We start from the raw sequence: 16,415 nt of genomic DNA on the forward strand, positions 1-16,415 counted from the left end.
TCTTATAGGAATAATTAAACAAAATTTAAACTGCTATTTAAGAGACAGAAAGCAGTGTAGAATTATTCTGTAGTGTATTCATGCAAAGTTTCTAGTTAAATTTCAGATTTGTTTGTTTACCCTATGGATTTTGATGGTAAAGAAAATACAGAATAATAATGGCCTGAGTAATTTAATTCTAAATATTTGCCACTCAGACATCTCAAAGTGATTGTGACAGTTCCCATCAGGATGAGCCATGACTTTCTTACCTTGTAAACGAGTAGCTTCCTCTCTCTGCTGATCCTCACACTGCTGACATCGCAGCTGGAAACTGGCTTGAAGATTGACAATTTCTTTTTCGTATTCTGAGGCTTCTTTTCGCCAACGTTCAAGTTCAGCCCACACCTCCTGCAGCTCTTCTTGCAAAGCAGCAATATCAGTGTCTCGTTCTGATGCAGCTTTTTCTGCCCTTTGTTGAAGTAGCAGAATCTCATCTTGAGCACTTAGCAATTCATCTCGAGTGCTTGAAATTTCATTTTCCTTTTCCTCACGAAGATGCTCAATATCTTCCTGCAACCTATGCAGCTGGGCTGGAAAGTAATGTATACAAGTACAGTATAGATTTTTCTAAGCTATATTTATTACATTTGAAGAAAACCTAGAGGGGAAAAAACTCCTCCTTTAACCAACTGAAGCTCAATGGATTAAAAAACAAAAACGTGATTCAAATAATTACATTCACAAATATTATGCTCTTAAAAGTACAAGTGGTGATTTCTCTCTGTTAGCACTATATTCTAAGTAGATTAATGAGGACACCTCTAGCACCTCAGTTCCAGATTTAATTTTATAGTTGGGATTAAACTTTGGACAGGAATGGTTTCTCCAGTCCAGGATGGATTTTCTGGTCTAAGTAAGAATGAGTCAGAATTACCCCTTCTCCAACACCAGAATAGCCAATATCCCAGTGGCTAGGGTACTCACCTGCGAGATTCAGATTCAAGTCCCATCTCTGCCATTGTCTACATCCCTAACTATCAGGCTTTTGTTATTCTAGGGTTGGTCTCTCCCAATCTCTCCTGTTGGAGCTGTTCCACTCTGTAAAAATATTCAGTGAAGTAGGGACTCAAACCTGGGTCTTCCACATCCCAAGTGAATGCCCCAACCACTAGGCTATTGGCGGATGTCTCTCTGGCGAAAACCTTTTTGATAAATTTAGCGTAACTTCTTAGTTTTTATTCTCCCATCAAACCTGGCAAAGGACCAATAAATATTCCTTCAGTAAGGAATATTTTTTCTTGCAAAATTTTGAATTTTAGTGCAGTCTCAGTTATTAATGAATAAAAAGGTCTCAGAATCCTTTGGGCTAGGGTCAAATAGGGGAAGATTCATATCCAGCGAATATTTTTTCAGAAAGCTATTAGCATTTGAAAAAATGATCATGCTGTAGGGTAATCTTCATTGTAACAATAGCTGTCAGCCAGTGTGAGAAAGGTTTCTGAAACACTGGGTGTAATTTGGAGAGCTATCAAATGAAGTTTCCATGACACATTTTCTTATTTAGGCAACACACAAAAACCATTACACCTCATCTGTGCCGAACCCTTTAATTGTACAATGACTAATTACATGGGCCCTCACAGTCCCCCTATTCTTCCTATCCATAGATGGAGGGAGCACCACTCTTGTGAATGTAGGGATTCAGCTGCTTCTGTGGAACTATCCATTCTCATCCCCCACTCTTCTCTGGACATCACAGATGGGGATCAAGGAAGAGTGGAGGGACAGAGGTGTGATGAGTCTGACCACTGCCCACTCTCCTAACCCCATGCAGATCTTCTAGAAAATATACTGGAACATCTTCCATGAGTCATTGGGGACAGTGAAACCAGAGAGTTCACTGTAAAGCATAACCGGCAAGGAGCTAGGGAGACAGTGAAGAAAAGAGTTAAAGCAGAGACACAGAGCCTCACCATGGGTCTACCAGGTTTGTGGGCTGGAAAACTCATGGTTTGCTTATTTACCTCAGGTGGAAACAGCTAGTAATGCCATTCCTTCATAAAAAGTATAGGCAGTGGTTCCACTAAAATTTTTATTATTTCAGATTCTGAATTTGAAAGTTACTTTGGAATGGAGAGAAGAAGAACTTATTTAGGGAAGTTTTACTAATAAGGAAAGAAACTGACCAAGGCATAAACCCTAAAACACTAAGAATTGAGCATGCCTGTCAAGTTCAGAATGCCTGTCAAAAGACAATGTAAGGTAGCACAACAGGCCTTTTTGGAGAAGCTAAAAGTGAAAGGGAGAGAGAAAAAACGTACACTAGAGATTATTTCCTGATAAAACCTAGAAAATACAATGAATCAGAAGTGTATGAATCACTGAGAAGCATAAATTGACACAGTTCAACTCTCAAGAAGAGAAATTAGACTAAGATTAATCGACAATTATTTCCTTTTATAAAGGCTGCCCGATGCCACCAAAAGTGATTGAAGTATTTTCTTTTATGCCTGAGGTATAAAGAATGGAGAGAAAAATCAATTATTTCATACCTTGCAGAAACTGTATTTGCTTGGTGGACTCCTCAACCTGCAGCCGGTATGCTTTTCTTTCTTCTTCCAGTAGTGCTATAAATGAAAGTGGAAATGTGCCTAAAGTTGTAATTAGTTAAAAATTTAAAAAAATGTTCAGCTGTCTAGTTTAATAATATAAAAGTTAATCTCAAAATCAAATTATTTCCCCCAAAATGGATTTTGAAAGATTAAGATAATCAGATTATTTCAACAAATCATCAAAGCTAATACATATGTAAGTAGTTTAATAAAAAGTTAATACTTTCAAATGATTTTTGGTAGTAGTATAATTAGTTCAGATTGTAAATAATTAATATTGCCAGTCGTTTTGTCTTGGAAATGCAACTGTATTGTGTGTGAGGGAGAAACAGATAGAAAGAAATTTGTAGAGATTTCCCAAAAGAATGTCGACTACAATGAGTTTGAGCTACATTACACGGTTTTCTGCAAAAACAAACCAATACTTTTGCTATTTGCACTGCTACGATTATAACAGGATGTATGGATGGGGAGTCTAAAAAATTATCTAGCTATCTGTGAACTTATTTAACTATCTTAATTATCCATTTAAAATAGATGAATCAAAGAATACACACAGATAAATAAATTTTGCATTTCATTAACTCACTTAAAAGTTGTGGTACTGCTCAAAGCAGACTATCACGTCAATTTAGGCCCAAAATTTAGGTTTTGTATAAAAGATTACTTATAAGCTAGAGACACTGGCAGGTTAAAGATACCTTTTTCTACATATGGGCAGTAAAACAAAAAACATATACTGTATTAGACAAAATTGGTTTAAGCATCCCCTTTTAAGATTAACTGATATATTTATTTAAGAACAATTAATTGGATTTGCACTTAAATTTGATTCTGCAGGGCGGTCATTCAAATTTTGTTTATCTCCGTCTCACCTTGAAGTTCAAAGCATTTTTGTTTACTTGTTCTAGCCAGCTCTTGGGCTTCAATCAGCTCCTTGTGCAGCTGCTGAATTTCTTGTTTAGTCTCTGTTTCTGATTGAGCACCCTGCAATTCATCTGATAAAAGAACATTTTTCTTTTAAAGCATAAGTTTACATAGCAATTTTATTTGTACTGCCACTTAAAGACAGGCAATGTTTTTGGATTCAATCATGCAACATTAGCCACAATAGTTATCATTGGGTTAGGTAGAAGTTAGCAAAAAATATTAATTTATTTATCAGTTTGTTTTAATCTTGAGGGAAATGAAAATAAACAATCATAGTTAAATCCAACATGCAAAAAAACATAACACATATATAAGGAATCCCAGTTTACATAACACTTAGTGAAATTTAAACTTTTTTTTTAAAATATTGTATAGAATTGGCATCTCTCAGGATTATATTCATGAAGCCTTATGTTGCCGATATTTCATTAAAAAAGTTCTTTTTGTGCATGTAAAGTAATTTATAAAGTATAAAGAATGTACACTGTTTCTTTGAAAGTCAACTTCACAAGTTGCTAGCACAAAAAATTCAGTATGTAATTTCAACAATGATAAAACACAACATTATTTATAATGCCATACCTAGGCTAACATTTTTGAATTGGGTGTCTAAAGGTAGGCACTTACATGAAAGCACCTTGATTTTACAGAAACTCTAAGCAAGGCATTTGAAGTCAACATGAAAAGCAGATGTTAGGCCCAACTGAAAGTCCAGCCAAGTTTTGGCCTAAAAAACCCCTATCTTCACTGTGATCTTACTCTGAAAATATTAAAAGTTCCTTTAATCTGAGAACATGTCTAAGGATGTATTTTTAGCTCAAATAATGGTAAGTATATGAATTACAATACATAAAACTTTTCAAATCTGATCTTCCCCATCTCAAAGTTTTTGTATTATTTATAAAATTGCACAAATAAAAGACCTCAAGGAACAAAAAGAAATAATCTGTGCCAATGGACTAGAAATATTCATATTTGTCTGAAAGAAATACAAAATACTTTTTCAACTTGAATTTATTGAATACTCAAATAGCAGAAAAGAGAAACATATAAAGAGATGTGTAAAAACCTTAACTAATAACAGCATATCATTCCATTGTCTATTAATAACTGAGTATCAGTAGTATGACTTGGCGGACTACAGGAGAAAGAGACAGTTCTAGCTCCAAGGAATTTTCAGTCTTAGAATGTGATCCTTGAAACTCTTACGCATTTAACATTTCTCATGTAAGTGTTATTCACGTAAGGGTTTGTAGAATCAGGACCTTATAGGGAAACAGACAATGTCAAACTCCATTGATGTAATATATGTAAGGTAGAAACGTCAAGGAATTCAAGTCAATTGTCTGGTTGCAGAAAAATAGAGAGAACAAGACAGTCCAGCTATCCGACATGAGAAACAAAAGAAGCATGTATTACATAGCTTATGGTTAATAAACTGACAATCCCAAAATCCATACAGAACAAAAATTAATTTATATTGTGCAGAAGAAAAACCCTAGTCAAGACCCAGAGATACTTCTACTGGAGAGTCCAGACAAACTACTAATGATTGTTCATTATTAAGTTTTTACTTTTGCTATATATTGTTTATACTTGTTTATTTATTTAGCTTTATATTAGATCAAGGAAATAACTGTTCTAGTTAGTTCCTTGTCTCAAATTATTATTTTTCTTAAATAAGCTAGTTATTTCACCATACCACCACAAAGTACTTATCATATCACATCTCTCCAGAAAAATATCTTGTGCTTGTCTTATTCGTGCAGTAATAAACTCCATGTCTTGGATCTCTTGCAATTTCTTTAACCACATATTAATGGATTTTCCCCTTGAACGCCAAAGTAGCGTTATACATTTCCATGCTGTGGCAGTTAACATCCTCAACATGGATCTTTCTTTGTGGCTGACCACTGTTGCAGGTGTCTCCCCTAAAATATAACAAATTGGATTTTTGTCAAACTGAATATTAATATATATTTCATGTTGTGTGTGTCCACAAGTTTGTGTCTTATTATATCCTCAAAATATAGGAAAGATGTCCATTACAACATCTCCAGCAGAGATGAGAAATGTAACAATAGCTTTTTTGATCCTTACAAGGGTACAAAAATTAAGTGCTACAATTAATTTCCACAGCAATTGCCTTGTGGATGGGGAAGTAATGATGCCAGCTTCTTTAAAACACACATTTTTAATGTTTAGATTTTTACATACTGGGATTATAAAAAAGGATAAAATGGGAAAACTGAAAAAATTGAACAAACTATTTTCTTCTGTGATCAACTGGAGTTTCTAACCACAGTTTTTCGTTATTACAGAGATATTGTTCTCAGTCTCTCAGAGATAAAAGCTTGTGTAGTTGGACATTTTTTCGTGCCTAATGAGATTGCCAACCTTTTCATTCATGTGCTGAAAACAAGTCATGTTCAGGTCAGGTATGGTAAAGAAGTAGTGCCCCACCGATAGATAGAGTAGAAATCTCAGCTAAGATTTCTGGTGAACAGCTTCTCTCCCATCAACTGTAGATTCTATTTTAACAGTAACACTGTTCCTTAGGAGCTGGATAACTATTCAAGTTATCAGACAGGTCCACAGAGTGGGAGAAGGCACGAGCCATACTTTTGTGGGTTTTCTCTTTCCCCCACCCTCCTCGGACCAAACAAATATTTATTTATACAAAGTGGAACAGCTCAAATAGGAGACTGATCCTGAGCAGAGGCTTGAACTCAGATCTCTCTCCTGTTTGAGCTGTTCCACTTCATACAAATAAATATTAATTGGGTCAGAAAGAGAGAGAAATTGACTCTACAGCCCAAAGACTAGGGGTACTCACCTGGAACGTGGGACTCTTGGGTTCAAGTACCTGCTCAAAATCAGGTAGAACAAGGACTTGAGCCTGACTCTCCCACATTCCAAATGACTGCCCTACCTTCCAGGCTCTTCAGGGGGTCAGTTGCTCTTATTTTGACCAGAAATTCCATCCAGAACCTGAGAAACCTCTCTTGACATAGTTTCTTCAAGCCCAGTATGTCTCAAACAGTTCCAGTTTTTATGAATCAATATTGTCCAACAAAGAAAATTTCATCAAAAAGTTATCAACCAACTCTACACAATGATCAAAGATTACTGAACTGTGTGGCAATTAGTTTGTAAATGTATAATTTTGCAAACTGTTCTTCAGAACAACTTGAATCGGAATTGGAACACACAGTCTACGTGCTCTTTCCCTTGCATGCAAAATTGCAACAAGCAATTCTAAAAGGCTGGGCTTAATGTTTTGGCCATTCTAGCTTTAATTAAGGGTTTCTATTAAAATTTGTGGAATGTGTATTTCCACATCTAGAATAGCATAAGATATTTTCTTAAGTCTAAACGGGACTAAAGTATGCTCATCCCAAAATGAATATTGCACAATTTTCCCTCTAATTGCCACACAAAGATTTGCAGAAGGAATTCATGTAAACTTATCAGTGATATGAGAGTTACAAAAAGTATTTGAAGACTGCTTAGTAGTAAACCACTTCAATCTTTAAGAGTTAATATTTCATGTGGGAAGAAAGTGAAAAGGAAAAACAAAATATTTTAGAATATTTATCTAGACTTAAGTTTCTTCATCAAAACAATATTTCTTGATCTCACAAATAGCTGTGACATATAACAGAATTAATAAGGCAAAGATAAAAATAGGACAAACCCTCCTCCCAAAAGCAGACACCGACACAAAGTGAAGTGAGATAGGGAAAGAAAGGGCATCAAATTTTCTAGTTTATATAGACACATCTCTTTGAGAGTGGCAAGGATGAGAGTTCTGAAAAGTGAGAAATAAGTAGTTTTGCCCAAAACATTCCCTTAACTATTCATATATCAGCAAATCCAAAAGGAAGAATAAATCACCATCATAAGTGTAGAAGGCATCCAACTTCCAAAACATCTAGAGGAAGAGGACAAACTACACTCTTAAGTATCAGAAAGCCTTCAGCTGATATCAGGCAGGCTAACTTGCTATATACTGAAACCAGAAAAAGGTGCAAAGGGCAACATTCAAAATAGCTTCAAGACAAGTGACTGAGATTATCTGTATTTAAGATCATCAGAATGCCAGGGGCACAGAAGTCAATGCTGGCTCCAATATATCTGCCAACCCTTAAAGCCTGTGCCTCACATCAAAGTATCAATGCACTGAAAGAATAAGTTAATCACTCCCTTAAATATCAAGGACTTCTTCTATGTTTGTCTCCATGGATAGTGTTAGAACTGCTGTGTAAAAGTTAGCATAATTTGTGCCAACGCATGAGACACTTGTTCCTTCACCAATCTGGTTCAAGGCAAGAAGTCTGAACACGGATATTCTTCTTAAGGCCGTGAGCCATGTCACAAAAATGTGAGACATATTCTATGATGGTCTGCGAGAGACAACTTGTGGAAACATTTTCCACACAACTGAAATTATCTGTCTAATGTCAGAATCTGCCATCAAATAAATGTTAAGACCCTAGAAAGTCATTACAGGAAAAACAGACCAACACTGCCAAATCTGACGGCAGGCAGGAAAAAAAGGCACCATGAGAACTCCACCTATATGGTTGCCTTTACAGAAGTGGTCTTACTGTACATATATAAGCACAGAACCCTGAGAGGCTCTGCCTTTTAGTTGTCCCATATCCATGTGCATCCATAAGAGTCAGAATCTGTGGAAGCAATTTCATGAATTAAGACATTTGCCCAGCTCTCATTTGAGGCACCTCTAGCTCATTTCCAGAGCTCTTGAAGGACCCTATCCAATGTGAGCCTCCCTCTGGGGAAAAACATTGTTCTACTGAAATCAAATAAATTAGATTAAACACATACATTTTTGTCAAATTCATGAAACACTGAGTATGCAAACTGTATTACGTAACAACTGAATGCATCATTTGTAATCTAAAGAAACATTAGGAAGTTGATGATAACAACTATCAGTGCTAGCTGCCTTGATTGTTTCCTGCTGCTGTATTTGTTGGACACAGACACCTATTTTTAATTCTTCAACTTTTCTTTGTAATTATCAGCTACTGACAGACTTAGCCTGTCTTTAAAAGGCAAATTTCAAGAAACCTCTATTAGTAGTTGATAAATACATTACCTCATCAACAAAACAAAGTCTGGCAAATGCACAAAAGTATTGTGGATTTTTTCCCCCACACTTCGGCTTGTATAAAGTAGAAACAGTATTAATAAATTTGAAGTTTAATGATAGAAAACACACATGAAAGAAACAGAAGCAGAATTAAACGTATCACCTTCCTCTTGTTCCATGAATTATAGTAACTTCCTAGGTTGTTTTCTACATTCCAGTAAATAATCAAACCAACTGAAATACTAGTTTTCCATCTGACACATCTGCATTTTCCTAGAAGCCCCATGAACAGCTTCTAGTTCAGATAAACTTTTGTCTTCCCATGGCTCTACTAAGTCCTACTCTAACAATAAGATTCTCTTTAGTAGGGAGGGAAGCGAGATGCCTAATGCAGCACTCTGAAAAGTTTGTTGAATAAAATTGCTGGCTTACAGGCTGTGTGTGAAATTATTACAATAGAAGTTAAAAAGCAACAAGAGTGTCCTGTGGCACCTTATAGACTAACAGACATATTGGAGCATAAGCTTTTATGGGTGAATACCCACTTCGTCAGACACAGCCCACACACATTTTCACCCACGAAAGCTTATGCTCCAATATGTCTGTTAGTCGATAAGGTGTCATAGGACTCTTTGTTGCTTTTTAAATATCCAGTCTAACACGGCTACCCCTCTGATACTTAACAGAAGTTAATGATTTATTGCTGAAGATATTTAAGAGATATTTCATAATAATGGACTGTAAGGAGCAATAAATAATTTCAGCATGCAAATCAATGAGGTTGGTCAATGTCTAAAGTAATTTATTAAATGTGTAATTCAACAGCAGTATTATTTCTCTTGTATGGCAAGACAAAATACTAAAATGTAAAAAATGAAATTACTTTTCTGCTGGAAACAATTTGGAAGTTCAGTACTGATGACTGCTTGGGTTTTCAATTGTGGAAAGGTTGTTATAGACCATATAAATAATTCACAGGTGTGAATAACTATCCCTGTTTGCAGGAGTGGCCTAAGTAAAGTAATGTGACTGATTTGAGATCTCTGGTTTTAGTGCTGTTTGAGAGAACTAATGTTTGATTTTGCTGGGATCTGATTGGCCAAAATCTTCCCGTCTCACATGACATAAGCAGATAGAGAGTAGCTAAAGCATTCATGAACATATCAATAGGAACCCACCTGCATATTATAGGAAAGGGAACTAGATGGTCTGACAGCTCTTTGCCACCATTACTTTTTTTTCCCTGACCAAAAACATGATTAAAATCATGTTGACTTCCAGAATTGCTCTTAAAAAAATAAACTGTTTCAGAATGGGAAAAGTAATACTTTTGTAATAAGGTATTTTTTGCCTACAGTACAGCATGCATATCTTAAAAGGCAGACAAACTGATTTTTAAATAAGTGAATTCTTTTGTAGTTTGATACCCTGTTTTACAAATTTCAGCCTTGAACTCATTTACATAGTTGAATTATAATACTTCAAACTTAAGACAATATTTAATATAATAAATACAAAGGGATTAATGAATTATATTTCAACATTCAAAATTAGTTTCTGGTTAAAATAAATATATTTATTACATATATACATATATTTATCTGAAATGTGGGTGAACAGGGATTTGCTATTGTTCTATTATTTGCTATTGCAAATTATTTCTTGGCTTTCTGTCCTGCATAAGAAGAACTGCAGATAAACACACATTCTGAAGTATACACACATATTTTGTACTTCAAGGTTTGTCTGCTTCAACAACATATTATGATAAAATGCACAACCAGTAATATTCATGTAGCTTTTCTTTGAAAGAAGCAACACATTCCACATATTGAAATTTACTACTAAAAATATTAAAGTAATTATGTTAACTTATGGAACGTGACAGTATTAAATTTTATCTATTGGCAGATGAAGTCAGTGCATATATCTAAGTTCCCATTAATGGCATTAATTACATTTACCAAACCAAACTTACTGATATGTCCTCGACTTTTCAAACATTTGAATTCTTAAACTGTTTCACCAGATTCTAATCTGCCAAAATAAGCTATACTCCATATATTTTTGTTGGTTAGCTATTTCACTGAACATTTTGTAATTGCTCTGAAGTACTTCAGATATAAAAATCTCTCATCTTTTCCAGTAAAAATTTGGGAAAATATATACAACTGAGGAAGTGATCTTATGTTAGTTTCTGTATGGTTTCCAAGTTTTTGAGCTAACAAAGTTAATAGTGTTCCTTTCATTTGTAACCCAACATAAGAACTGTATCATTGTTGACCATAAAAGAAAAAAGTCAATTACAGAAGTGAAGCAAAAGTTTACCTTTCAACATGTTAAATATAATGGTATATTAATATTTTATCACTTGTATTCATGTGATCAATTTGAAAAAATCAATTTGCTGAACACGGCAAGTTTTCTGTTAAACAGTAAATACATTTTTAGGTCTGACTGCAGTATGAAGGTCTCCTGCAGAAGAATCTGATTTTCTAATTTCAATGTCCAAAGTTAATATATCCAATATAGGCTGTTTTGTTTAGCAAATCCTGAAAAATCTAACGTAACATCTACGATAAACCATAAATATATTCATAATTGAAGATTTAACAGTTCTCTAAATACAAATAATACCAAAATTACAAACTAAAGAGACTTTTTCATCACTGATGGAAACAATTTACACAGATAATAGCCATTTTAAGCATTATTGGGTAACAATGACCAGAAGAGATACACAGATTAACAACCAAGAAACAGAACACAAAGAAAAACTATTATTTTCTTGACTTGTGCTTTAAGTTACACATGAAGATTTATTTTAGCAGCACTGGTGTGAACTGGAGAAAAAAAAAAAAGAGTACTCTAATTTTAAAATGTCACTTATCTCTACACTATCACTTGGCTACATTATTTTATTTCAGATGAATGAATCACAATTTCTTTTCAAACATACTTCCTTAATAAAGTAATTTAAATATTTAAACTGGAGCACTTCTCACTTAACTACAAATATTCATCTGACAGAAATACAGAGTCCTAGAATAAAACACGCATGTATTATTCAGAATGTGGATGTCACACTACATCTTAAAGTTAAAAAATATGTAAATTTGTTTACCTTTTAAAAGAGATACTTTAGCAATAGGTTCATTTAGTTCTTGTTCATCCATTTGAGCATCTAAAACAAAAAAGTTAAATTGCTTTAAAACAGCAGGTAGACTAGAGTCAAGTTCTACAAACAGATCAGAGAAACCTTTACTGTCCTCTCTCTCCCCGCATCCACAAACTGGTTACAAGATAGCAAAATACTGTATCTCATGTTGTTCTTTAATTACACTTTATTTGGCTGGGCTAAATATGAAATGTAGCTTATGTTCTAGATTCTAATAGCAAACCGTAACATACTTACGATACCAAAGCCATTTTGCAGAAATTTACACCCAAATTTACCTGTAGTGTCGTCACTGCTTTTCTCCTTGCTTGGACTAAGAGTATCTGACAAATCAGATTCTTTTGCTCTTGCTTGATTTTCTGTAAGAGAGAAGGAGAACCTCAATTAAAATGTGTGTGTTCCCTATGGCTTTCCTCCCCCCTTAGTATAAATTCTAGATCTACTGCTAGAAGCTGCTTAAAGTGCAGAACTGAAGAAAACTGTTACACTTGTGCTTTAATAAAAGCCAGTGTTTTTCTTGTGTCTTTAAAATCCCACTCCAAAATGAATTAAACAGCCGTAGGATCAAATATTTAATGTTACAGTCTAACATGAGATGGTAACTGCCTCATAGATAGCCTCGGCTTTTGTTTAAAGCTGTACTCTTGCCAGTTGGAACCCAGTGTAAAAGCTGGTTGTTTTGTTCAGTCTTTCTGGGAACAAATCAGAAAAAACAGCAGCAACATTTCCAGAACAATACAGATATTGTATCATGATGGAAAGAAAATGCTGCTGAGAACAAAACTTGATTTTGCAGCGTTTTGACTAAGTAAAAGAACAGCAATAGATGCGTATGTGCATTGTGTTGTAATATAAATTTGAAATGAAATATGAACAAAGATTAATCTTAGTAATGCGAATCATCAGTATTTTAACTAGTTTTTTTAAAATAGTTTTACGTTTAGGTTATGTTAATAGGAAATGGTCTAAATGCTTGCACAAAAGCACCTCTGAAAGGGCTTATGGATCATCAGCCTTCTATATTCTGTCCTCTAGATAGTTACATGAAGTTTAATGGAACCATGGAAGCAGTTTTTTGGCTAGGTCTAGAGGTCTCACAAGGAGAGAAAACGGGAAGGGAAGTGGACTTCATTATCCTAATTCATCCTTTTCCCATGCAACAGTTCGCTTGACTCACCAAGGCCAAAGACTCACTTTATGTGCCTGTAATAGCTTAATTTTATCTCTGAACTTCAATTTAGCTCAGATGGATGCACACAGACACAATGGCGGCGGACCAAAAGACAAGAATTATGAATCATGCCCTCATCATCAAGGCTTGAGGACACACATAAAAGTATTCTTGGCTCATTGCACTCTGGCTTGTTTGGATAGCACTGTTGTCTACCCACAAATTGGTGGACTCTTCTCCTTGGGCACAAGTGCCAGGTAATGAAGGATTTAGATACACAGATAGCTATTATAATGCTCCCAGTATAAAGTCTTTCCTTCCATATCAGCATGAAGCACTGTCAACACAAATCCTGTCTTCACCTGCTGATATTTAATGTACGTGCCACCCCCCACCCAAAAAAACCCTAAAGAAACCATCTAGCAGAAGAGCGAAGAAAGAATATGCAGTTATAGGCAAATAAGTGCATGGGAAACCTATCAGAATTATGTAAAAGAAAGTTATCAGACATTGTGAACTTGTTATTTCTTGTCAGACAAAGACTCCGTGGAACTGAAAAGCAAAAACAAATTCAACAGAAACTAACACCCTTGCTCTGGGAAACAGACAAGTGGTCAAAGGGTAAGACACAGATAGTTTAACAGAATATGCTTTTCCCTTTCATACAGGACAAGGTAAAAAAGATTGCACCAGGTCATCATGTCAGAGGAACATCCAGATGTGTGAGTCACAACAGAAGATAAATAACAAACAAACAAGGTACCTCATTTTTGTTAACAGATGTTAGTCAAGAAAGAAGGTGGTAGCCATCAACATATGCCTTCCCCTAAGACTAATGGTTCATGAGTTCTGGCAGCTATTTCCTTGCTCTGCTTCACACTTACCATGGACAAGTTACTTAACCTCAGTGTCTAACTTTTCCTGTCTGTAAAGTGAGAGAAGTACTTCCCTACCTTACAGGGATAAGAGATTTCATTCATTAATCTTTTTAAAGCACTTCATGGTACTTGGATAGAAGGCACATAGTAACTACCAAATAATTATAATCCAGTCCATAAAATTGCCTTTGGAGCTCTGACAAGCATTAACCAAAATAACATATTTGCTTTAAAACCTAGGTGGCTAGACTAGCACTGTCAAATTCAGGCTCTAAAAGTTTGTCCCATGTTGTTTATGTCAGTGGCTATTCCAGAAATATTAAGATGAGCAAGTTTACATCAGGTAACTCCATTTCCATATATAGCATATCTAGTATTTGCTCTATGCAAAATAGGATAAAAGGTACAAGTTCTAGACCCTGGATTCCATCACGCACACAGGATCCATAATCAGAGTTAGACTTTACTGGATTTTAGGAGACACCATGTGCAGGATTGTGCATCTGAAATGGTAGAAGTCAAAGTGACTAAGGACTTGCCTAGATGGTGAATTCTTGCGCAACAAGCCAGGATGTGAATTTGCCACAGACCAGGTTGCTGCTCAGTAACTCAGTGAAAGTCTTGGAATGTGGATTAGCATACTGCAGCTTGAAAACACAGAATGCTAAACTGCTCCAGGACTTTCACTGCAGGTCCACGCAGTAAATTACTGCATGGCAAGCTGGTAAATACAGAGTCACACCCTGGCTCATCTACATAGTGAGTTACTATGTGGCAAGCCCCAAGTAGCTTGGTAGGTTGAGGAACTAGATTTCTATTCTGGAAACCAGAATTCAACAAGTACATATTACTTTAGTGGTCTCATCCTACTTTCTTATGGACATTTGCCTGGGTCTAATGCCACAAAGTTTAGGTAGTTTTTTGGTCACCCTTGGTTAAAAAGCCTAAAACAAATATTAAAAGTAATAGGGGTATTTTCAGGAGGAGCAGTGGCAGACTCAAGGACAGAAATTCATTCAGTAGTCCAATTCTGATCTCATTTACTCAGAGCTTACCACAATGTAACTGTGATCAAAATCTGGCCCAATAGCTACTTGTACAACTCTTTAGTGTAGTCCTCTACTTTCATGTATACTAAGCTCACTTTTCCAAAATCTGCAGGTATTGCACTTTTATGAAAAATTTGACTAATTTTTATATACCACAGTTTGGTAACACAAAGCTCTTTCCTGGGATTTTTTTTTCCATTTCAATTTTTTCACACTTTCAATAGTGAAAGTGAGTTACTTTAATGCATGAGATAATAAAATAAAGTCTATTTTAAAATGTGTTGACACTATACTCATTACAGTATTTATAAATACTAAAAATAGCTTATCATTTTGCAAGATAATACTGGCATGCAAGTGTTAAATTTCAGTTAGGCTTATTGTATGCATTCTTTTGCCAAACATGGCATGTAGTCTGGAGTTTATACAAGCTTGGTAACAAGCTAAAATGGAGTTGCACAGAGAAGATGAAGTAATTCTAAAAACAAAGCTGGAATCCAGAACGACCAAAATATGTTTAAATGTAACAATATCTATGATGACAGATGAGCAGAAATCAATACTCTGATATATTAAGAAATATTAATGAAAAGGATGGAAAAAATTGTTAAATGTCAGCACTTTACCACTATATCCACTGAAGAAACAAAATATTAAAATGTTAATATTGTGCTCAATGTTGGAACTATCATAAATTACTAACATCTGTAGCACTCCTGATTTTGGCTTTGCAACATGAGGCTCATTAATATTAAGAGACTTAAGTTGCCCACAAATAAATATTTGTATTTTAGTTTTCCTTATAAGAAGATCATGAAATAAGAAAGTGACAAACTTTAAAGGGTCGCACATTCATGTTTTATCTTTAAAAAAGCAGGTTTATAAGATTAGGGTTCATGTTAACAGTGTTAGGATATTTATAGATTATTTACAAAAACCCACACCTTTTTCCTCTTAGCTGTTAACTAAGACTAACTAATATATTCTGGTTCTGCTAAGTGAAAAAACTCAATCTGAAATTTATTTAGTAGTGAGAGATTTTAAACAAGCTTGCAAAAAATTCTTTTTTAAAAAACCTTTGGATGAGAAATACACAGGTGAGAAGTCAGTCAAGACCAGTCCTCCACACACCCCCATTCCTCAAAGTAGTTTCCTTACGATTTCTCCCCGTAAAATAGTTATATAGTGATGTATCAATGGACACTAGCTATATTTACTCTCTTTGTGGACTTGTTAAAAAAATTACCTTGTATATCCAATATTTAACAAAAAAATTATTAAGTTATTGGTTTAAATCAGAAACTTATTTTAAATACACCCACTAATAAAACATGCTTCAAAAGGAGTTAAATAAATCAGAAATCTAACCTCTCAAAAGCTTTGTTTCTTCCACTTTGGTTAGACGTCCTTCGTCTATGAACTTGTCTGCCAAACAAAATAAACGTTACTATCCAAGTCCAAATTCAGCAAGCATTTCCCTGTGCACGTCTATGTCA

At 34.9% G+C, this 16,415-nt stretch overlaps 1 protein-coding gene across 22 annotated transcripts in view; it reads right to left on the reverse strand.

Annotated features, from left to right (window-relative positions):
* The window catches only part of SLMAP (sarcolemma associated protein), a 200,351-nt gene that overhangs the window by 25,406 nt on the left and 158,530 nt on the right, over nt 1–16,415 (reverse strand). For 15 of the 22 annotated variants that reach the window (XM_050958433.1, XM_050958442.1, XM_050958435.1 and 12 more), the window contains 6 exons: nt 16,288–16,344; nt 12,100–12,180; nt 11,768–11,827; nt 3,470–3,592; nt 2,535–2,609; nt 252–572 (listed from right to left, as the gene is read on the reverse strand). In XM_050958433.1, coding sequence (XP_050814390.1) covers nt 252–572; nt 2,535–2,609; nt 3,470–3,592; nt 11,768–11,827; nt 12,100–12,180; nt 16,288–16,344 — 717 coding nt within the window. The remainder of the gene's footprint in view (nt 1–251; nt 573–2,534; nt 2,610–3,469; nt 3,593–11,767; nt 11,828–12,099; nt 12,181–16,287; nt 16,345–16,415) is intronic. The other 7 variants (XM_050958455.1, XM_050958445.1, XM_050958448.1 and 4 more) reach the window with 2 other exon arrangements.

The sequence above is a fragment of the Gopherus flavomarginatus genome, chromosome 6 (assembly GCF_025201925.1).
Source record: "Gopherus flavomarginatus isolate rGopFla2 chromosome 6, rGopFla2.mat.asm, whole genome shotgun sequence".
NCBI lineage: Eukaryota > Metazoa > Chordata > Testudines > Testudinidae > Gopherus > Gopherus flavomarginatus.